This window comes from Stegodyphus dumicola, chromosome 1 (assembly GCF_044657685.1).
Source record: "Stegodyphus dumicola isolate Sdum_Otavi_A_Nest chromosome 1, ASM4465768v1".
NCBI classification, from domain to species: domain Eukaryota; kingdom Metazoa; phylum Arthropoda; class Arachnida; order Araneae; family Eresidae; genus Stegodyphus; species Stegodyphus dumicola.
In genome coordinates, this window is record NC_140768.1 from 196,100,646 (window position 1) to 196,125,883 (window position 25,238).

Genomic DNA, 25,238 nt, shown 5'->3' on the forward strand with positions numbered 1-25,238 from the left:
GACGTGCTCTTGATATGTGAATTTAATTTAGACTTTTCAGTTATAGACTTTTCAGTTCATATTCATGGTTTTGTCTAAGTATTAAAATTTAAATAAAAACTTATAAAAGACCACTGTTATTTTCAAAAAGAAAGTTTTGGGGATTATATTTGTACTTAGGCATAATTATTTGACAAATATAATTACCAGATGAAATTATTAAACATTTAAGATTGTATCTGACAACACTGCTTTTGGAATAAGTCTTGCTTCCCCGTAGTTTTGAAATTTATAAATGGCTGCCTCTGATAGCAGTTTGCTGTGTTCTTATGTTGATCAGTGCTCATATTTTTGTTTTATGATTTGTTATTGTGGAAAAGTTGTTATGTATGTACTTAGCGAGAATTTTAAAGGATTTGGCTAGCATAGAATATTCTTAAAACAGAATTCTTCTTCTTTAAATGCTTTTAATTTGTTTTGTTTACATTTGGCGGTCAGCAACGCAGATATAATATGGAGTGCGTCAATTGTATTTTAGATATTAAATTGATCGTTTAAAAATTTCTGAGACATTTATTTTAATAAATGGAAGTACAAAAGTTTGCCTGATGTTATTGTATTTCAATTAAAAAATGTAGATTTGTTTGATTTTAGTATTCAAGACGTAACAAGTCTGTTATAAACAAATCGTTGATATTTATCAACTGATGTGAATTATTTTTGTAGAATGAACAACAAAAGAAAAGAAATGTAGCTTTCTGTAGAAATGTGATCTTTGTTTGATTCTATGCATTTATTACCAGATCGCGGAAAACTATGTGCTTCCTTCGGATTCTTTGACAAGTAAGTCATACTTGATTTAATGAAAGTGTATTTGTAATATTTCACTGGTTACTTCCAAAATATATTCCAATAAATTATGTACTATATTAAATGTTTATATTTAAATATGACTTTTACTTCCAGATTAGTGTAAAACGTGAACTGCGATAAATGTTGGAAGGGAAATGAAGTATTGTTTTTTTGTATGTTGATTTCTTTTAAAAGTAAACATACAAAGCATTGTAAATGTATAATTTACTGTGAAATTTTCATTCAGCGTTTTATCTCAGTTACTTAGAATGTTAATTTTGCATATGTAGCTGAACAATGGGTAAAAAATAATGAGCGGTTTCATAAAATTCATATTTCGTGTCAAAGGCTTCAAATTTTAGTTACTTTAAAAAAAAAAAAAAAAAAAATCTCAATTTCTTTCTTTAGGTAGTTAATTTTGAATCCCATAAAATAGTTGAAGCTTCTTGATATGTACCAAATTTTAATTGCTCAAGTAGTTATTGTTATGTTTTTGAAAATTTTTCATCCAATCCCTTTAGAATAGAAATTTAATCTTGAATTGTAACTCTTATATGAAATTATTCATCCTTTATGCAGATAATTTCTAAAAAATAAATAAATGGCTATTTCTAGTTTTAGATGCACTAGACATTCAAAATAAAACATGAATTAACAGTGTATCTTTTTGATTTCTTTAACTGTAAAAGTTACTTATGAACTTATAATATTGATAAATAAGTTTCATTTTACTTAATATGTTTATTATTATAATTTATAATTGAAATAAATGCAAGAATATTACATTACAAACATATATATAAATATGCAATATATGTATAGTATAATAAGCACAGAGAATAAGTTCATTCTTTTCTAGTTGGTTTTTGATGTTTAAATAATTACCATAGTATGACCGGTAATGATATTTGACAAAAGGTTAGTTTCAGAATAAGCTTCTATATTTAAAGAATAGTGTTGCCAATCTATTTGAAATGTAGAAGTGAATTTGTATGTTTTGTTTAAAGTGTTCTATTTCCAATCAGTGAAAACATTTAATATATCCTTTAGCTGTATAATAAGTGTCCATAAATAATCAAGAAATTCATACATTGATGGAAATCCGTAATCCCAGTACTTCTGTAAACCTAAGTTATAAAATTTGGAAATTTAAATGAATGATGAGTCATGATTTGCCATCATAAAGTAAGAAAATGACATTTATAAATATTCATAGGTTGTTACAAACTAAATTTGTACCTAACTTGAAAATAGTAAAATTTAAGTCTCATCTAAATGGTGTAAATAAGATCAGCTTTAACTTAGATACATTTGATATTATCAGTTATCAATGATGAGCATTATCATGACGCGTAGTCATTTCAATTATTTAAATAAGTTATACGGGGGGGGCAAGAATACTAGGTTTAACTTCGAATTCTTGCCGAGTTGTTCTAACCTACACATATTGGCACAAATGTATAGTAACATTTGGCAGACTTCCAAATATATTATTTTTATTTTTTGTTAAACATCATACCCTGATGCAAAATGGTTGATATTCACCCGGGCCAACTCTTGTTGACAGTTCACTTCGGCCTTAATGGCGTGTGTATTGCTCGACTAGCGCACGCGCAATAGATTCTACATTGTACGGGTATTAAAGGTGCTATTTGGCTCGCCCACTATTACTGGGAGGGGGCTAATTAAAAATTTCTCCGAGATGAATTTTTATGTGCGACTTTTTCTGTGATTCTAAAAAAAATCCTCCGCTGTAACACAGTGTTTAGGATTTTTTCATTTATTTGTATTAAAATATATATTATTCGTTACATTAAATACGTTATTAATTTTTTTATTTAAGATTGTAATGCAGAAAACTAAGAATTAGATAGCAGTCGGTAATGTTTATCTTTACTACATTTTAACAGTTTATAGGTAATGCAATATTTAGGATAATTTATGTATAAAAATTTATAAGTCGAATTTTTAAGTAATCGTGAACTTGAAATTTTTAAGCAAACTGTCAATATTCTCTATATACAGAATTCCAAATTTACAGTATTCTAAAAGATGCAGCTAATGAAATGGTGAAGGTAATTACCATATAAATCTTTACATCTCGTTACCAGATTTTTATTTTCATGAATAATTATACTGTAATTTTAGAATTTAATAAGAAGTTCAAAAATATAGTTCATTTCCTTTCTGAGGATACTGGAAACATTAAAAGTGTGCACACAATTTTTAGAACGTCTTTAAATAACGCAAGTTGCGTATATATCCAATTTAAGTTTGTCTACCGGATGCGTTCTAGTTGGAAATTTGTAATGAAGATAGCCCCTTATCTGGTTTTTCCTATTGTCATGCGCAATAAGCTCTTTTCCCATCTCTCCGGGGAAACTCGTTTATACGTACATGTATGAATATGTGTGTGAATAAAGCGCGTGCACAGCAGTGCAACCCGTATGACCTGTTCCTTTTGGAAAGACTGCCCAGATCTGCTTTTGTCGGCCATGTTTAATTAGTTGAATAGTATTTGGGAAAGTTTATTTGTGAACATTGTATGCATTGTTCTGTGTGTTAAGCTTTCGTATTACTGCATATTTCAAATAAATGTCACATACTTTTTTTTGTGTGTGACTTATAATCGAATGATAAGTAATTGCAAAGCGCATTTTTATCATTTGATGTGTTTTGACATCTCGCAGGTAATATTAAAGAATAGAAGCAATAAAAGTATTTTTTTTTTTTACTTTATATTCCGTGTCTTTTCTGTATATTGATTTACTGTCTTTGTGTGGAAAAGAATATTTTTATGAAGATATTAAGTAGGTTTAATTTTTTAATTGTATACTGCCTTCAAATTTTTCAGGTATGGGCAATATGTACTGCAGTGCCTAATGCAGTGCGTAACCATCATCTGGGAAATTGATTTGCAAACATAATGCGCATTTAGTTTTTGAAGTCTTATTGTTATGGCCTTTATTGCATATGTTTTAAAGCCTGCTTTTTCTTCAGATTGCATCTTTTTTTCTTTATCCGAATTTTTTTATCTGTTGACATACAAATAATTAGGAATTATAGTTAATAGATTATCTGTGACTGATACAAAGAAAATTAGTAATTATGTGCTTTTCACTTCCTGATCCTTGGTTTGAAACGTAGAATTTCTCATATTGTGAGATTGAATCTGTAAGCAGCTGCAAATATTTTTCATAATTGCGACTTCTCTTGAATGTGTTTTCGGGGGAAAGTGCAGAATAGCCCACTGCTTGGCGCGTTTTTAAGAATTGTATGTACTCGGTACACATCGACCTATTTTCACTTAAAAAAAATCCCAGCATTGCACAAAAATGGCATTGTGCACTCCCTTGACTTTATCTATGTACACATCAACCTATTTTCACTTAAAAAGTCAAAGAATGTTGACAAAAATAAAATTCTTCTTCAGTAAAATCCTAGTATACGGTACATACAGCCTTCGTGCAATTTGAAAATTGTGGCCGACACCAAAATGACTAATTTAAAACATTGCGTTTAGTGATCGTCATAATGTCACCCAAATCCCATGTATACCGTACACTAGGATTAAACCCATTTTTCTTACATGTGTAACTATTGAGGTACTATTTGTAATGATTTGTATAAACTTCATCTGAATAACTCCGATCATTGAAGTATTATTTTATAGCCAATTAGATAATTTTTAACATTTTTCTTAGAAAAACATCTTTTAAATTTCATATAGCTTTTTCACATTCTCTGTTACAAGGTCATGCAAAAATTGGTTTTGTTCAGTCATTAAAAGCAGTTCATGACTGGTAAAATTTCTTAATAAATAAAAGCATAACATAATAAATGAATAAAAGCATACAGTCAAAAGTCGTTAATTCGGACACCCATAATCCGGACCTCAAAGCTACAAACTTTCTGCGCATAGGCATTTAAGCGTGCATGTAAGACCTTCACGGATGCAAATATGTGTGTGCGCATGCGCGTTTAATGTATAAGGGACGGTATAAGCTAAGTTAAAATTATCTAACTCGGTTAATGTTGTAGATTGCGTTGTTCCTTAATCTTCGAATTGGATCCGGCTCATTATTTTTTGCAGACTGTTAGAAAAATTTTATAAAAGTAAGCTTGAACTTTCAATTATGTCAAATAGAATTTCCGATATATATTTACTAATATGTAAAGGATCTACAAAGCGAAAGTATGTTTCAAAGTCCATTGAACAGAAAGTGGAATTGCTGCAAAAAATGGATAAAGGCATATCCTTTGATTATCTAATCATTCCGAAATATGTTTATCAATTTCACGCTGCTCTGCTGGGGGGGGGGGGAGGGAAATGACGCGGCACGCAATGAATTGGAAGTTGATCTGTCAGCACTATCCTTATCTTCAGGGCAGATGTTTTTATTTTATTTGCCTTATAATTCCTTACTAAATGTAGTAAGTATTTCATCTCGATGTACTCCGTCTTTGATATGATTTAAATCAAGTTCCTTGTCATTATAATTTGCTTTCGATAGTGAAGAAAGTGACGCAGAGGTTATTGAAAACGAAAAAATTTCGATTGACAAATTAGTCGGTATTCTCGACACAGAAATTATAGGACTTGAACGGCGGAACTTTGTAACTAAACAAGAAATTATGTCTGTTTAATAGAATTAAAGAGAAAGTATTATCACATGAAACGAAGCAACTTAAACAACTTACATTAAAAGAAATGTTTAATAAAGTAAACAAATAAATATTAAGCTTTTTTTTTGTAAATTTTGATAGCCTTTAGATCATAATTGTTCTTTATTTCATAAATTACGGTTTCATATTTTTAATTTTATAATTTCTGCATGCCATTTTACCAGATTTAAACTGATGATCTATAGTCCGGAAAAATCAATAATCCGGAGTCGGTGAAGTCCCGATGAGTCCGGATTAACGACTTTTGACGGTATTTTTCAAATGACTTGGTGGCATATCTCGATAATGTCAGGATACAATTAAGATATAATCGTATCTTGAAATGCCGTAATTAAACAAAATTATAACTCAAATAATTCTTTTAGATTCAACAGGAAGAAATGTAATCTGTATATGAAGATGTTCAAATACAATTTCTGTTATTTAAAAATTAACATCTTATACGAATAATGTGAACATTATAACATAATATAAACATGTGAACATAATAGAAACATTATTAATGATTAAAAAAATAAAACTTAGTAAGTTTAAGTTTTGAGAGGATGAAAATTAAGAACTAATTCTTAATAAGCAATTTTTCTGAAGGTTCTGACTATGTTTCTATCTTTCAAAGTGTATCCCATTTTTGTTATTATCTCAGACAGATGGCAGGACAGTAGATTAGAATTTTTTAGATTAATTTCCACCATGAAGTGGCACTCTTCTTGCCTGTAATGTAATTGATCTGCTGTAGGTTTTTAAAAGTAATAAAGGAGGGGGGGGAATTTAAAAACTGCAATGATTTTTTTTTTTAAATCCATATAAACAGTAGTGATAACACTTGATATAGTATTTACTATAGTTTGGATTTAAAAAAATTGCAATATGTAGAAATAGACTAGAGAAGGTAAAATAAATAGAATATAGCTTTATTTTTTCACTTACGATTAACTCCTGATAACGGTTTGCGATTTTCAAACTTTATTTTTTTTTTTACCGTAATGTTTGTAAATCTAAGTAAAGAGAAAACATCCCTTTTCCTCCTATAGCAAAATTCCCTGTGTGGGTTGCAACACTTGTCAGGGTTACCATGTTATGGTGTATATACGCTCTTTTCTGATGTAAACAAATCCGAAATTTCGCCGAGTGCCGGTTACGGAAACATTCTCGAGAAATCTTACAATTTTTAATAAGTTTTGTTTATCTGCATGACTGCTTAAATCTAGAGAAAGTATAAGAGCTTGTAAGCATTCTTAGGGGATACTCAGATAACCAGCATGGTAAGGTTCATGAAATCCTTGACTTAGCACGTAAATTTCGTGCTGATGATCACATATGACCTTTGTCTAAGCATGTATTTATATTAAAATAATTTTATTTTTTATACAAGAAAATTACAAAATATGCTCTTTTTCCGTACCTCACATTATCCCATGCGTATTTACAGATAATTAATTTAAAAACATTATTAAAAAATTTAATTATAGACTTATTATAAATTAATTACACTTTTAATCAGAATAAAATATGTGCTTTTTGCACCTTATTGCTCATATTTCCAGATAATTTCTAATTGGAATGAAAAATGTTTTAAATATCTACTTAATATTTAAATATCTGGGAATCAGGCCATAAGAGATAAGAATTAATTTCTAAATAAATTAATTGGAGGAAAGTGCAGAATCACCTACTGCTTGGCACGTTTTTAAGGATTGCACATACTTGGTATCCATGTACACATCGACCTATTTTCACTTTAAAAAAAATCATCCCAGAATTGCACAAAAATGGCATTGCGCACTCCCTTGACTTTATCCATGTACGCATCGACCTATTTTCACTTGAAAAGTCAAAGAAAATTGACAAAAATCTAATTCTTCTTACTCTTGTAAAAAGTGCCAAACAAATAAGTGGGCGATTCTGCACTTTAGCCAATAATTTTACTTCTAAAATATATATTATAGGCTTGCCAGATTTCGGAAATGTTTAACCAGAATGCCCCCCCCCAGCGTCGCAGGTTTTCAAGCATACACACCCTTGGCGGGTTTTGAGAATGTTTTAGAGGGTCGTTTATTCTTACTGTTATGAATAAATGGTTACTTAATAGGAACCTAAACCATGGGTAATAATAAATGACACAAGCATATAAATTTAAACATCTTAAGTTACTTAAGTAAGAAGAAACACTTTAAACGAGGAATAAAAATTTGAACAATATTTACGTGTACTTTTCATTGGCTAGGACCTTCTTTAGAAAGTCTTTTTTGGTTTTAATCTTGCTTTAAAAATCTTCACAAGCTAATCCGATATTAATTTTACATGTCATCAGGCCTTTAACCGTAGATTCCTATATCAAACTCCTATCATTAGTCCTTGCGTTGTTCATCAAAGAAAATGCTCTCTCAACTGTTGCTGATGTCCCAGGTAAGCAGAAAGCATACTCAACAATCTTGATCAGATTGGGGACTGCTATGTGATTCTCCTTGAAGTGATCAAACAGCCTGAGTCATTTTTCTTCACTTGTAATTTACATCTTTGGTAGACTCTTCTTGCATCTACTGTTCCCAATTGGACTGCAAATACTCCTTAGCAAGCATATCTTCGTCAAACAGCTGATCATTGTTTATTTGCATATCAGGTATATCAAGAAGGCTGCTGTTAATCATTTCAGCAGAAGTTTCCATGTTTTCCCAATTAACAGCATTTGTTTTGGTCAGTTTGACCCAAGAAAACTGTTCAGCATTTCCAAACTATTCTGAAAACTAACTAAAGGAGCTATGGCATTTAAAGCTATTGCCTCATACTTAGTTTTTCCGAGTGAGAATTTAGGTTAAAAAAACTTTAAAATTATCTTTGATGAACAAGAATTCGAATTGAAGCTTAGGCTATGGTTTACTGCATGGTAAGCAAAGATCGCCTCTTTCGCTGCTAAGTCTTGAGTTTTTATCATTAGAACTCACAGTCTTAAAAAAAATTGTCAGTTTTAATGAGCTAGCAGCACATGCTGAACTTTTTTGTGTTTACTTGACTGATCTTTTATATCGGATCGACCGCCATCAGCAACAGAAAACTCAGAATTACAATGTGAACATTTAACTATATCGTCTTGATCTTGATTACTAGTATACACCTTCTTCAAAAAAAGGAATTCATTCTGTAAATCCCCGATGAATTTACGTGACCGTTTTGGCATTTTAACTGAGCACGCATAAATAAAACAACGCCAGCTCACTAATGAGGTGACATTGCGAGTGTTGAAAATCTTAAAGGGGCTCAATTTTTTTTAATGGACAGAGAAACTGTCAGTTTGTACTTTACTACTTGTGACAATCATACTTGTACTATGATTCAAGGAACAAGTAGTAAGCTAAAACCTGATCTATTTTTGACTACAGTCATGCGAAAAAAGGTGTTGAAATAGCCGATCAAATTGCATCATATTAAAATTCCTTACACAAAATTGTTAAGTTGTACAGAAAACTTATAAATTTGATTTGAGGAACATCAATTGTCAATAAATGGTATATTCATAAGAGGTGGGGTACCAAGCATTTTAATATTTTAAAATTTGGCGAAAATATTATTGAGTGGCTCCTGGATGAAATGCCTAAAGAACCTCAAACATCTAAAAGAAGAACAACACATTTTCTTGAGAAGTATATCGGAATTGTGAGAAAGTCATGGAAACGATATCGTGAATGTTATAAACCCTTATCTGCTCGATGAGGTAGAAACAATACTGCAAATAAATTAAAAAGGGTTACAACGTTTTGCCGATTTTGCGAAGGTAAACCAGCACTATGTCCAAGATGTTTTAAAAAACCCACAAAAACGAATTACTATGTAAATACATTAAGTCTAAAGCTTTTCATTTTTTTCAATAAAAAAGTTGTGTAGCGTTTTGACCATGGCTAACTATAAAGTTGTTAAACAAAACTGGTAAAATTTAAACCAGACAAACTTTAACATTTAACAAAAGGAATTTAATTAAACACAAACACTACATAAAGTTACATGACAAAATTAACAAGAAGTAACACAAAGAAATATTACTCAAATGAAAATAAAAAGTACATATTCATAGTCCTCTGCCGAAACTTGAACTAACTAGTTCGGGCGTAGGTGTTTTTGAATAGCGTCCGATAGGGTGGCGCTGTAGTACATGAGTCTGTTTGCTAGCGTTTGTTACAGACTCCTTCTCGGGCTCTGACGACATCCCGGCAATGAGTCCATGTTGGATAGTTCAATTTTGCGAGGTCTGCCTCGTTTCCTTATGGGAGTCGCAGGACCTTAATCTTTCGATTGAGACAGTTTATATGGTCTCGTCATATTGGTATGATAAGTACCTAACACTTAGTCTGGAGTAGCAGGATCTGCAATGTCAAATGTGGGAGATTTAGTAATCACTAGATACGGACCTTCGCGTTTAGTCATAAATTTTTTACTTTTCTTGTGTATGGATTTACTGATTGGATGTATAGTTATCCATACTTTGTCACCAGGCTGATAGTAAGTTTGTCTACGTCTTTTATCAAAGTATTCCTTTCTTTTGTCTGTTTTTTGTTCGACACACTCCCTGATTTGAGGTGTCAAACGAGTGAATTCTTTCAGGTATGGCGTAATTTCAGCAACAAAGTTGTCGTTTTCAATAAGTGCTCTTAAATCGTGATTAACGTCATCCGTCATCCTAAGTTCTCGTCCGAACTGCAAATAAGCAGTGGTATGACCTGTAGTGTCACATATTATTGTATTCATGGCAAAACGAATCATGGGCAGTTTTTCTTCCCAAGTATCATGAGCATCACAGACTAGTATGGCTAGTTTGGGTTTTAAATCTCTGTTCTTCGTTCGGAGGGATTCGCTTGAGGGTGATAAACAGAAATAAGTTCTTTAATACAAAGGAAGTTATCACACTAACAAATTGTGTGCCATTATCACTAATCAACCTTCTGGGTAAACCATAACGTAAAAAAAACTTCTTCAATTAACATTTTTGCAGAATTTTTCGCAGTAGCTTCTTCTAAGGCGAAGAGCTCTATCCATTTCGTACTGGTGTATTTGATAAGAAAAATCCATTTTTTCCTAGTTGGGGTTTCTGGAAGTGGGCCAAAAAGGTCTATAGCAAGTGTTTCAAACCTCTGTGCATACACAGGTGTTCTAAGTAATCCCACGGGTTTCTGGTTATTTGGTTTATACCGATTGCACTCAGCACAATTTTTCACGTATTCTGAGATATACTTTCTCATACCAGCAAAGTAATACCTGGAGGCAGTCTTATGGTATATCAGCTCCACAATGTTCTGCAGTGGGGGAATCGTGATACTGCTGTAGGACTCGTTCTCGCTCTTGACAAGGGACAACTAACTAAGCCTCTTCAGAGTCCGTGTCGGGAGAGCAACGATACAAAACTCCTTGATTCATGAAATATCCTTTACTAGTCCAATTTACATAATTTTCATCTTTTTTGCCACTCTCAAAACAGTTTATAATCTTCCTTACATCTTCGTCTTTCATTTGTTCCTCACGAATGTCTTTAGATTTCTGGGATGGTAATCTATAGAAACAGCATTTAAATCACAAACAAGGTCATTATTTGCATAAGATGGTCTAGCAAGAAGATCTGCTATAACATTGGATTTTCCTGGAGTGTGGACAATTTTTGGATGATGTGACCGGATTTGAAGGGCCCATCGAGCCAAACGATCAGGTGGTGATTTAATACTCATTTGCCATTTAAGAGGTTGGTGGTCAGATGCAATTATTATTTCTTGGTTTTCTATATAACCGCGGAACTTCTCAAGAGCCCAAACTACTACTGCAAGAGCTTCTCTTTCGGCAGTTGAATAATTTCTTTCTGCTGAGCTTAGCAATCGACTTGCATACTCAATCACATGTTCCTCTGGGCTTTCTCCTTGGATAAGTTCAATTCTTCAAATGCTTTTTGTTCGGTTTCACCCCATGTCCACTCTTTATTCTTTTTGGTTAAATCACTAAGGAGTCTAGCAACTTGGACATATCTTCGGAACCTGGAACACATCTGTAGAAAAGACTGAACTTCCTTTACGGATGTTGGTTTAGGAATGTTCTGAATGGAAGATACTTTCTCGGCATCTACCTCTACACCATCTTCTGTAATCCAATGACCTAAATATTTTACTCTGTCACAAGCAAAATTGCATTTGCTCCTGTTAGCATTTAGTTTAAACACAGAAAGTCTTTCAAACACTTTCCTCAAATCTGATAAATGTTTATCAAAGGTTTCTGATAACACTATGATATCGTCAAGATATGACAATGCAAAAACATCTCTTAACCCTGATCTAAATTTATCAATAAGTCGTTGAAAAGTTGCAGGTGCATTTCGCAACCCAAATGGCATTCGCAAAAACTTGAAAGTGCAAAATGGACAAACAAAGGCAGTTTTCTCTTGATCTGCTTCATGAACTTGATGATAACCTGCTCTTAGGACAATGGTAGACACATATTTCGTTGATTTGGCTTCAGTTAGCAAATCATCCATTCTTGGAAATGAATAGGTATCTGGAACGGTTTTGGAATTTAATTTTCGATAATCTATACACAGTCCGATGGAACCTTTAGGTTTAGGGACCAACACAACAGGTCTCGCATAGGGTGATTCGCATTCCTCAATGATACCCTGAGCTAGTAAGGAATTCTAGCTCCTTTTTTAACAACTCTTTCTTCTAAGTGTCATTTTATATGGTGGCTCGGCAACAGGTAAATTATTTCCGGTCTGGATTCTGTGCTCAATATAAGGAGTAGGGTCTCCCTCTGGCTGAAAGTTAGTTTTATACTCTCCTAACAATGAATTTAATTTCTTCCCTTGTTCTCTCGTCAATGGTTTCCTTCATCATCTCTCAACTTCACAGATTCGGTTGCTTCCGGTAATGCAACAGGAGTGTCAGTAGACGTTTTTGTTTCTGGAGATGTTGGTACGTTTGGAATCTCTTTAGTTTCAGATGGTTCTTTGTAAAAGGGATGCTGCTTCTGTGGATTTTCAGAAAATACCAAGTGCCATTCTGGATGTTGAGCACTATTTCCGCAGCCTGTAGAAAATCAGTTCCAAGTAACATCCTGTTACCTTTTGCTTTTGGCAAAGCAATAAATTTCATATGGACTATCTTTCCTTCAACATTAAGATTTACCACTGTAGTCAAAGCTTGAACATTTCTTTCCTTGCCATCAGCTAGTACCATCATAATATTTGTTGTTTTAAATCCAAATCCTCGATCTCAAAACAACTTATAAAATCTTTCTCCTGCAATAGAATTCGATGCCCCTGTATCAGCGCAAAAAGCTGCTTTTTCTCCACAAACAGTTAAAAAAATGGAACTGGATAGTAGATTGGATGATTCACCTGCATACAATTTTACACAATTGACGACAGTTTTAACTTCTTTTAACTTATTACACTTAGGGCACTTTGATTGTATGAAACCGGGATATCCACAACCATAGCAATGAATAGAAGTTTTCCTTTCTTGTCTAGAATTAGTAAATTTTGAATTGTCAACGTTTGTATTTTTAATCTGGTTAACGTTTTTAGAATTACTAGTTTTAGATTTTCCTTCTGGAACAAATTTAATATTTTCTTTACAATATGGTTTCTTTGCATTGGAAGATCCATTTTTCTTCATGCCAAATCTAACATTTTCATAATAATCGAGCTTCTGCAAGCTCCAACGGATTGTTCATTTCTGATAAACTGTCCACAAAATGTTGTCTTACCTCGGAAGGTCGACGTAGAGAACTCTGCGAAGCTACTGGCTAGGATCTGTACCTAGGCAGTCTCGGCCACGGGGGTATAAAATTACGAGCCTGGCGGTTCCAGAGCCCGGGGTTGGGTCATTTATATGGCTGGACCTCGGGGGAAAGGCGTAAGACGTATACCAGATGGTTCTGTAGCTTGGTGTGGGACGGCACCGAGTTTGCTTGCTAATGTCCTGGTGGGACGCGCTGCCCGTGTAGTACTGTCGAAAGCATTTAAACGACCGGTACAAGTCCGTCAGGTTTTCAGGTCACGCCTCCGTCGAAAAGCAGAGAACAGGAAGTGGTGACCCCTCGGGCCCAGCCCAGTAAGGGGAGGATTTTTGGAGTTACTCTGTCTGAGGCTAAGAGCCGGTGTGGGACCCGGTTCTCCAAACAATAAGGAATTAGTTTTAAAACTCCTAAGTAGAATTTGCAATTTTGGGCTGAGGCTAAGTTTTGGATATGTGCCCCACGACTTCAGTCCACAAAGTCGAACTCCTTTATGTGGCCTACCTGCCACGACCTCCCCCTGGCTGATATGGGGGTTCACAGTAGGTCGATTCCCTCAGTTGCGTAACTGTTCGCAGGAGAGGTGTACAAATTTTGATTGATTACCTCGGAAGGTGTTCTTTTCTTTATTTGATCTGCAATGATTAAGTTTTGTAGCTGCTCGAAAATAGAGATATTCAATTCTTTAATCCATCCTACAAAATAAGATTTTAATTTAAAAGCAAAGTCCTTCCAAGTAATTTCTGCTGATTTTCTATGCTGAGAAAACATTTGTCGAAACCTATCAGCTGTGAGTCTGTATCGCTTAAAAAGTATAGCTTTTACTTTTGCATAATCTTTAGAATCCTCTTCATTTTCTCTAACAACTAATTGATTTATTTCAGATGGTAATGATCCAATCAAGTATGGGATCCAATCAGTTTCAGGTATATTTACGAACTTCACTTGACGCTCAAACATGGTCAGATAAAGTCCTATCTCATCTTCCTTTCGGTTAAACTTTGGAAGAATGCAACTCAAATCAAATTTAGGCTGATCTACTTCAGAAACAGATTCCTTAGGCATATTTTTATTAACTTCAAGTTGGAGTTTAAACTTTTCTAATTTAAACTCACGTTCCTTGGCTAATCTTGCTTCTACTGCTTCTTTTTCAGCCCTATCTTCAGCTTTTTTTCGGCTTTTACCGTTCATCGATTATGTTACTTAACATATTTTTTGCAGATTCTTCATCATAGGTTTTAGAACTCGTTATCAGGTCTCGCAATTGCACAGCTTTTAAGTTATCTGCAACTTGTAATCCAAGCTCTAAAGCTAGTAATTTAAGGTCCTCTTTGCAGCCTTTGCCTAAATACGCCATCTTGAAGGGGATTTATGTAAAAATTTTTTTTCTTTAAATAGTTGAAAAAGTCTCTAATCTAATTTAATATTGTTCACTGGCAGAAATTATAAGAATAGGGAAAGGGAAACTATTAAAATTTTACTATACCTTTTTGATTTCGAATATAATATCTTCATTAACAACTTAGAACAATGAAGAAATATTAATATTTCTTAAATATAATATTTCTTTATTGCACACAAAATGCACAATTACAACACCTTTGCAATCAGAAGTTTCTTAAACAGAATTGCTTTTGTATACATATACATATATCTTGAAAAATTAGAAATAATTTCAATACTAATTATTTAAAATGTAATACAGTATGACCGAATATAAGTATAAAATTCAATCCTTAGTAATTATATGTAAGTTGAGGCAATGGGGGTTTTATTTAATAGCAATGGAATATACTTTCAAAAATGCCACATAAGCAATATCAAAATTCACATTATTCTAGTCATATATTATTCTTTACATATTCCTATAAAAATATTTTTTTTATTATTTACCAAACTAGTTTTATTGAGCTGCCAACATCATTAATCTTTCACTCTTAAAATAATGAACGTGAAAGCAGATTAATACCACACAAATTCTAAGTAAGAGTTAGTAATACTTATTTCAAAAGCAAGTTTTGTGTTCAGTTATATATATAACCATTTAACAAACAAGAATCAAGCTTTAAATACATAAACAATTTTAATGCCAATATAAAATCATTTCTACAAATTTTAATAACATTAACAAAGAATTACTTTTCTTTAAAAAAAAAAATACGGATGTACCATATAATTGAAGATACATATTTATTTTCTCATAACTGAAATATCAGGGGTTGTGATAATATAATTTAACACCTTCTAACTTCCAAATGATCAAAATACAAACTCAGTTAGGCATTGTTTCGGTTAATACTTAAATAATTATAAAATAAAACAGACTTTTACTCTATGTTAAACCATCACAATGAATGAAATTTTACACAAAATAAATCTCCTACCTACTGTGTAACTGCTTCACGCTAAAACCAAGGACATTGGATTAATCGTCCATTGTTCATATCACCAGAAAAGCTAGAAAAAAAAATTGAGCTCGAGTTTCGGCAAAGAGTACGACTTTTATTTTAGAATAATTTTAAATTTTCGAAGCCCACCGTTGGGCAGCCATTTTCTTTTATGTAGCGTTGTGACCATGGCTAACTATAAAGTTGTTAAACAAAACTGGTAAAATTTAAACCAGACAAACTTTAACATTTAACAAAAGGAATTTAATTAAACACAAACACTACATAAAGTTACATGACAAAACTAACAAGAAGTAACACAAAGAACTATTACTCAAATGAAAAAGTACATATTCATAGTCCTCTGCCGAAACTCAAACTAACTAGTTTTTGAATAGCGTCCGATAAGGTGGCGCTGTAGTACATGAGGCTGTTTGCTAGCGTTCGTTACAACATTTTGTTGTCATGAGACAACATTACATTCTCTCATTACATTTTTAGCCACATGAAGTTTTTTTCATCTAACAAAACTGTGTTATAAAACTATAGCTGATGTGAGCCACTGGTGGTACGCACTGCCAGATGAACCATTCGCATGTGAGTCACCGATGGTACATGCTGCCAGATAAACCATTCGCGTGCAAACAACCGGTGGTACACGCTGTCCTCAACGTATTAGTAATGAATGTAAACTCAAACTTCAAATAAGTAAAACATAGAAATCTGTGCATCACTGTATTTGCAACAAATGCATAACTGAGATACATTTGCTGATCGCCTAAAATTGCTTCAGGGGCCGCCACTGTTGTAGAAAACATTCAAATGCACAAAAATATTTTATGTTTTAACTTTTCATGGAATAAATACAGACAAACTCAATTAACCTTATCCTAGTCTATGTAATCTTTCCGAAATTTAAATAATTCCATAACGTCGTGAAAAGCTATACAAGCCCTTGTTACAAATCTTGTTTTTCTTATACCGTAAGAATTTCCTAGATGGAGGAATAATCAGAACAGTTATCTTTTAAATATTTATTTTAAAACTTAACAAATATTTCTGGGTTAATAAAAAAGTAAAACATCAAAACAGTACAGCAGTAACACAAAGCTTCCGCATCGTAGATCAGACAATCGATTTGTGTGACTTCTACGACATCTCTTTTAACATAATTCTCAGAAAACAAAATCTTTTCCTTTTACATTATTGTTGCAAGGAAACCACACAGGTGGGGTGTCCTTAACGAGTTATCTTTGTTGGTTACCTTCCGGTCATTTAGTGGACACTTGGTGTTAGTTCTCATAAGAACAGTAAGTCCTCTAATTTAAAACTGACATTCCATAAAACCTGAGGATCTTTACAACCCCTTTCCTCCCAAACATCTATATACAATATACATGCTTAAATCTAATATTGATTATACATCTATCCAGTCTGAAAAGGAAAGCCTTGCAGATATTTGATTATCAGTTTCTGCTAATCTCTCTGCGGAGACACGAAACTTGATCCAGAACTAATGCACTTGACCTCAAAATAATTATACATATTTAATTTGGCATTAACGTAAAGAAGAATGACTTTTATAAGTTTGATTTACATCATTTATGGAATAATTACAGACATTCCCTTTAGGCATCTCACTATAAGGCTCTAACATAAAGAAGTGGCAAATAATGAATCTTTCTGTTTTTCCTGCTAAATTTATAATACATTTTGTTTTGCACAAAACACTTCTGAAATTTTCAGACTCAAATCTACCGAGAATTTGTCTCGTTGGTACAAGGCCAAACCTGGCATAACCAAGATTTCTTGATCATGTTGAATTTATTTAGACAGTCACATTGTGGTGGAATCGTTCAGTAATGCATACACCTCAGTAACAAGAAGTTTTATCTTCTATTGGAGTCGTCTTTGGGTATTGAGAATAAACAAGGTGCAGTTAGTATATTTTTCTTTCCCCTAAGTGGGGTGAGTAAGAGTCTGCATGTATCAACGTTTATTTCTTGAAGTGTTTCAGGAATCGCCAGTGATTTTAAATCCACACTTTCTCTTTGCAAGTTCGATAACTAAGTCTTGTCAGTTCTTTCACCTCTGCGTCAGGCAGGAGCAATTTTGCCTCCCTCAGTTCTTTTATTTAAGAAAGGGTTGCTTTCTTCTGTAGCAAGGGGCAAAATTTCCTCTGTGGCCATAAACACGTCACTTTCATTCGTTTTTTGGTAGTTCCTCGCAATTTCGTCCTTCAACTCATAGAGTTTCTTAGCTCGAGTCTCACCTATGTTTATTTGAAAAGAAAGTCTTGAGTTAATTTTTTTCTAATTTTGTGGCCATTTGGTACCCTAGAAGATAATGTCCTTCATCAAGCTCGTTTCAAATGACCGCTGCCTTCGTTATTATCCCTCGAAATTTCCCTTCTATTTTGACATGTGCTAAGGCTAAACCAATTGGAGCTGCATCAAATGGCTGTTTTATCCAAACAATTTTGCCTGTCAACATCGAAAGAGTGATTTTTTTTTTTGTTACAGATTACATCAATAGATGCTCAAGAGTGCCGTAACACTGGAAGATCGAACCCGTTCACTTTAGCCGTCGTTGTATACAGAGACTAAATAATCTTCATTCTCCTGCACTCTATTTACAATAGCTGGTGATTTGAAATCTTTCTGTACTTTTGGGCATTGAGGTTGAGTCACAAGAATAACACTTAAGTTGTTTACGTACATCAAAATAACGTTCACTCTGTTTTCGGAAGGTTTCCTTTTCAGAGGCGTATCTAGCTTCCCCTCCAGACTAGTGATACTTTTGCGAATCTCTTGAATTTGAATGATTTTTATTGCCCTTTTGTGATTCCGAACAATGAATCGGAGATATTCTTCCGGGGTCTCATACGTTTTCATACTCTCGTAATAATTCTGCTAATTTATTTGGAGATGTTATTGTTGGCCATTCATGAAAAAAATGCTCATGCACTTTGAAATTTACACGATGCTTCATTTGGTCCATTATCATGAGATCTTTTAAAAAATCAATATCTTTCCAAACCTGCAATCCATTCTTCAAAATAATTCCTTAATTCAAAAGCAAAATATGTACAAGTGGTTTGAATGTTTTCTAAGATTCATTAAAATTGATACGAAATTGTGTTATGGACAGATTGGATTGTGTTCGACGGATCCTAGATAAAGATCTTCATTTCCACGCCTACAAGAATCTGATAATTCAAGCAGTATGCGAGCTGAAATATGGAAACAGACTTCAATTTTTCCAAACTCTTCTGCACTTGATTAATGAAAACCAGAATCTTGTTAATAATTTACTGATGGGCAATGAAGCCCATTTCCATTTGTTAGGATATGTTAGTAAGCAACATTTCTGTTAGTGGGAGAATTGCTGTGGAGATGCTGCAACAGGTAATGAGCAGTATTGACAGAAGACTTTTCAAGAGTGCATATGAAGGGATAGCGGGCATCTAAAAGATGTTATTTTTTGAAAAAATTTTCTTCAGTTTGAAAATTAACTCTTTAGTATTTATTGTGTATTTTAAGTAAATAAAGCTAATTGTTCACTCTTGATAACATTTTAAAAATTCCCTGATTCACTCCCACCTTGTACATACTATATACCTATCTTAACTAAGAGCAAATGATCTGAAACAAATTACTAATTTATGTTTTATGACATTATGATGAACTTTAAAATGTAATTTTCAGTGGTTTGAATATTCTAATAATATAATAGTATTAAAGTAATTTTTTCAAGTACAGTTGAGCATATCTTGAATATCATGGGACATGAAAATAAATTCAGCGTAAAGATTTGAGGCAATAAAATTTTAATCTCTGATAAATTCAGCAGTGCATATAAAGCTAGCAACATAGAATAGCATTAATAAAATTACAAAACATTAACAAAATTTAATTTTAAGATTCTAAATTGAGAATATAAACTTTATCTGTTTAAATAAACAGGATTATAAATTACTTGCAGTGTACCTTCTCAAAAATAATATGGCTAATAAAGTTTTTAGGAAGCAAATAATTAAGACCAACATTTTCAGAGGATTCTAAAAACATTTGCAATGTATTTCGCCAATCCCAATAATTCTGGTTTATCCTGAGTAGGTAAATGCGATAGCAAGTGCAAGCCTCTTATTTTAGAAATTAAGCCAGACAGGGCTTAATTTCTAAAATAAGAGGTACTGGAGCCCTATGAAAAACTGCCAGGAAAGAAGAAAAATGAATCAATAAATAAAATGACTGGTAAAATAATAATTAAGGATTAGAATAATTAAACAATTAATATTAAAATTTAATGAAATGTAAAGAGTAATCTTTTTAAAAAGAATCGAAGCACCAAGAAAGACTTTTGCGATCGTGATGAAATTTGGTATGCAAAAACATCTTGATCGAACATGCAAATGATCAAAGTTTCAATGCAAATGAACAGGAATTGCGATTATAGCGTGGATTTCTAGTGCGCAGTCCGCAAAGTATAAAACCAGTAACAGAGGCTGAAAATTTATCTTTTTTTGTTGCTGCCATTGTAATTCCATAAAGAAGCAACTAAAGATGGGCATTACGACAATATCGAAGGCCTGAGAGAACTAAACGACTTCAAATGTGGTCGCATTGTAAGGTTGCGTGAAGCTAGGTGGTCATACCGAGCAATAGACCATCGCCTGCAGCATACCGCTGTGCAAAGATGTTGGCAGCAATGGTTGCTACAAGGAAATTGCCGACAAAATGAAGGCTCTGAAAGGCTAAGGAGCACAAATGTGAGGAAAGATAGGATGATTGTTCGCCAGGCCTGAACCTCCCCAACGGGATGATTGTCGACTATCCAACGCACTACAGCCACATGTATACCTCCTGTGGTACTGTCAACCATTTCACGGCTCTTGTCTGAAGAAGGGTTGCACTCACAGAGGCATTAAGACGTTTGACTTTGATTCCGTTGTGGAGTCGTTCTTGAGTAGTGTCACAGCCGATCATCATGGCTGCCATCAGACTGCCATCGTATAGTGTTCAGCGATGAATCCCGCTTCACTCTTGAAACAGATGCTTACCGTGTTCATGTCTGGAGAGGAGGGGGCCAGCGGTCCCGCCCTGCCTTTGTTTTACAAAGGCATACAGCCGTAATCCCTGGTGTGGGGTGCCATTTCGTATGACGGCAGGCCATCTTTAGTCATCCTCAGTACATCTTTAACAGCTCAACGATATGTTGATACCATCCTGCGGTTGGTTGCATTACCCTTCATGACACATCATCCTGGGGCCATTTTCCAACAAGATAATGGCAGGCCACATACCACTCACATATCTTTGGACTGACTTCATGCAGTTGATACTCCTCCTTGGCCAGCAAGGTCAGCAGACCTTTCACCAATCGAGCATGTCTGGGACATGGTAGGCCGCCAGATTCGGGTATGACAAAATATCGCAGATCTGGAGCGACAACTGATGAATGTCTGGCAGAATGTGTCGCAGGTTGACATTAGGAACCTATACCACTCCTTGCCTCGACGAATTCAAGCATGCATTGCCGCCAGGGGAGGTTCGACCGACTACTAATTTGAACCTTCAATGGGCGATTGTGAGCCGTGAACAAGTACTATGACCTTGATTTTTTAATCATTTTTTTATTTGTGTATGAGCTATACACATATTCAATTTCTTTAAAAACAACCACTTCTTTCATGGTGCTTTGATTTTTTTGCAAAAGAATGTAATTAAATATTAATAAAATAAAGTACTGGACCTTGATTTATTTGGGTTTTGGCTGGAATTACAGTTTCACACAAAAAATAAGAAATTTCTCATCCAGTCTCCGGTTTAATTTAAGGTCCGAATATAATGTACTACTTCAAGGGATAAGATCATCATTAAGCACACCAGTGAAAAACGTTAAAATGGTTAAAGCATCACTAATGAAAATACAGAGAATGTTTTAACAGTAAAAGGATATGGAGAATATTTTAATGGATGACCTGTAGGTATGAAAACAAAAATCTGATGTGTAAGCCACATGACTTCCTTGTACGGAATATTAAATTATATGCATTTTTTCTGGCATTTCGTTTAAACATGTTGGATTTAATTCAATCTACTTTGCCAACAGCGCATAAACCACAATAGGATAAATGCATTCTTTAAAATTCACTATATTTGTTTACCATAGCGACACTCTGGCACTAGGTTTACTTAACAGTATTATATTTCATTTAAATTATAACTCGTAATGCACAAAATTTATATCAATTGAAGAATTATCTCATTATTGCCAGATGTTCTATTCAATACTATAATAAATCTAGAACGACATATAAAAGAAATTAAGCAAGCAAAAAAAAAAAAAAAAAAAAAAAAAAAAAACAGTTTTTCACAGACGATTCAGTATTTCTCATTCAATTAAATCAGTTCTAGCTTCGCAACAGGGCAAAAATACATAAAAACTCAAAATATCTGTATTAAAAATTACTAATTATTAAAAATTAAGTAAATCTTAAACACTTATTTCCTCGAAAAAATTCCAGAAAGGATTAAGCATGATTTAAATTGCAATAATAAAGGCGTTATCTTTGTTGTTGCGAAGCTACGTTTCTCTAGATTGGCAACAAATTCACTACTCTGTTGTTTCAAGTGTAAACAAGCTGTAGCCGCCATCAAAAAAATTATTAGGCTTAGCGGCACTTAAACAACTTTTAAATTGTTGGTAATTCTAAAAATATTGCATGCAGATTTACTAAAGGCATAAAAACCTTAACCGGAAGATAAGGACAACATAATTCAATCATTTTTAAAGCAAAAAATGTACAATTTACAAACATATAAGAGTAAAGAAACAGATCACTGAGCCGGGTAACAGAGTGGATATATTTATATACGTTTGGTGCGGTCAATTGCTACCAAAATACCAGATGCACATCTACATGTTATAGTAGTCTTATATACAAAATTTCAACGTTCTGAGGCTACTCGTTTTTGAGTTATGCGAGATACGTATGTACGTTTGTACAAACACCACGAAAAATTCTCTTCAGAATTCATTTTAAAACAGTTTTATAATTTTTTTGTAGGAAAAGAGTCTTTTATCCTGTCCTTACGTACAGATATCACGCAAAAACATTTAAATTGCATTCGAAAGTGGTCAAAATGGATATTTTCATTGAAAAAATGCTGCTTGAAACTTCTCGCGATTACAATACTTCCTTTTTACTTCGTACAAGGAAGTAAAAAGAAGAGTTCTAACATTTTCTGACTACAACCTCTTCTCAATATAATTCTAGCTGTCAAGCAGAATATGACAGGGAAACAAATTTTCACCAAATCCATGGGTTAGCTGAAATAAAGTAACAAATGACAATTTTCATCCCCCCATCTTTAGTTAACATTTCCAAAAGATCTGCAGGTGCTCTTTTTTTGTGGGAAGACACTAGCATTGAAACAAAAAAATTATCCATGGCATGGTACCACAGCTGTGCCCATTGTCATCATCTGTTGTACTACTATGGATGCACCTGTTTCTGTTACAGCGGCAAAGGAAACCGCAACAACGATCACATTGCTGACAGTCCGTGGTGTTGCAGATATCGCTGCAACACCACGGACTGTTTGTTTCTGGCCTGGAGTCACTGAGATCTTCTATGGCTTTCACTGTAGCCCTTCTAGATGTATCAATTTCATATTCTCCTGATAGTCGTGGAATCCAGTGGAGTAGTGAGCATAACTGGTTGTTTGGAGACCATTTGGCTCCCCTCTGCGAGTGGTGCCTGGGACATCGTACACCCGCTTGCCCCCCTTGCTATGCCACTGATGGAATCTTAGCCAACATGAGCAAAAATGCACCGTAACAATAAAGCACAGTCCCATTAAGCTATGATCAAATTCTAACATGTGCTGGTAGGAGTTTCTCATACTTACCAAGGCATGACATGGAATTTACATAAATAAAAAACGTTCAAATGCAGTTTCCAAATAAGATACTCGCTGTGCAGTCTTCTGATTTATACATAATGTAAATGCCTTTACTCATACTTGTTTTGAATGCATGCACTAAAATACTAATCATTTGCCTATGCCAGCATAAGTATTGCGTCGCTCCCAGAAACCAATATCTTTGGGTCAGTCCATAAATTCTTGCAAATTTTTTGGTAAATTTTTAAATAATATATAAAAAAAAAAAAAAAAAAAAAAAAAAAACAATTTAACATTTTAATCAATTATATATTTTCCTCCATTATCTACAATGTCTCGCCACCTCACAGGCAGCTTTTTTATGCAATTGCTGTAGAAAGACTCTGGTTTTGATACAAAAAAACTTGAAAGTTCATTGTGTACATCCTGTTTAGAATTTTTTTCCCAGTAAAAAATTTTGTAAGGCCCTAAATAAGTGAAAATCACTTGGTCACTGCTTTAAATTTTTCTAAGTGTAAAAAGTGCATTTTTCTAGCTACTCGGCAGGTCCTTGGGGGTCTCTGTGGTGCACTGTAATCTAAATATAGTGCAGTTATATTATACTTGGTCCATATTCCATGGTCCTATATCTGACCTGACCTTATGTAGCAGTTCCAATATTTTAATGGCCAGCAATATGTATGTATGTATGTATGTATGTATATATATATATGTATGTATGCAATATGTATGTATGTATGTATATATATATATATATATATATATGTAATTTTTTTTTCCTTTTCAGCTGTACTTTACCATTTTGGCCATGCGCACCTTGCTTTGTCGATGCTCATGGAGCAGACTTCATCCTCTCAGAATTCTAGAGTTTTATCGTGACCGTGTGAAAAAACGAGAAAAACGGCCCAGTGACTAACATTCAGCTGTGAGATCATGGTCATTCTATTCCTGATCTATTGCAGCATGCTGCAGTGTTTCCAAACCTGTGGCATAATATGAGTATCATTATACACTTCAATCCTTCTTCTTATATCCCATCTGCAGCAGTTGTGCCTTCAACGTCTCCATGTCTCTCAAAGTCAGCCAGAAAATTGGAAATGTTGCCTGGAATTGAGTAAGTGATATGTATATGAAATAAAAGCTGTTTAAATTTTACTGAGCTTTTATTAACCCATTTAGGCCTTTGCCCCATTAGGTCTTTGTCATAAGATGATCTCTGAAGATGAGTGTTTGTATGCTTGTATTGAAAAATATATGAGTGATAAGATATGGAATGTAAGAAATGCACATTTTGCATAATTTTATTCAAATTGCATATTTTTGTCTGCATAAATTTTGATGTGGGAAACGGATGATGTATATATATAATAAGCATAAAATGTGTAATCAGCAGTCTGTTAAACCTTCCGAGTCGCATATCTTTTTGGATCAGCTGATGAAGACCTGCATTTAAACAGCTTCTATTCACAAAATTTTTATAATTACTTATTTTAGTCTTTGTTTTCATAAATTCCAATTCATTAAAATGATATTTACATCATTAAAGAAAATAAAACAAATTATTTAAAATTATAATATAATAGATACCAGATGACAAAAAAATCTCGTGAGGTGCTACTCGGAGGGTAACAGATTGAAATAATCAAAATTGATCATAATGTTC

The 25,238-nt window shown here is 33.6% G+C and overlaps 1 protein-coding gene across 5 annotated transcripts in view; it reads left to right on the forward strand.

The window, feature by feature from the left end:
* Positions 1-264: 264 nt before the first annotated feature.
* LOC118202825 (histone reader KMT2E-like) overlaps positions 265-25,238 on the forward strand; it is a 185,567-nt gene continuing 160,593 nt past the window's right edge. For 2 of the 5 annotated variants that reach the window (XM_085824532.1, XM_085824538.1), the window contains exons 1-2: positions 266-822; positions 24,363-24,689. In XM_085824532.1, coding sequence (XP_085680658.1) covers positions 24,571-24,689 — 119 coding nt within the window. In that variant the 5' untranslated portion in view covers positions 266-822; positions 24,363-24,570. Of the gene's footprint in view, positions 823-3,268; positions 3,522-24,362; positions 24,690-25,238 lie in introns of those variants that run through there. The other 3 variants (XM_085824546.1, XM_085824534.1, XM_085824542.1) reach the window with 3 other exon arrangements.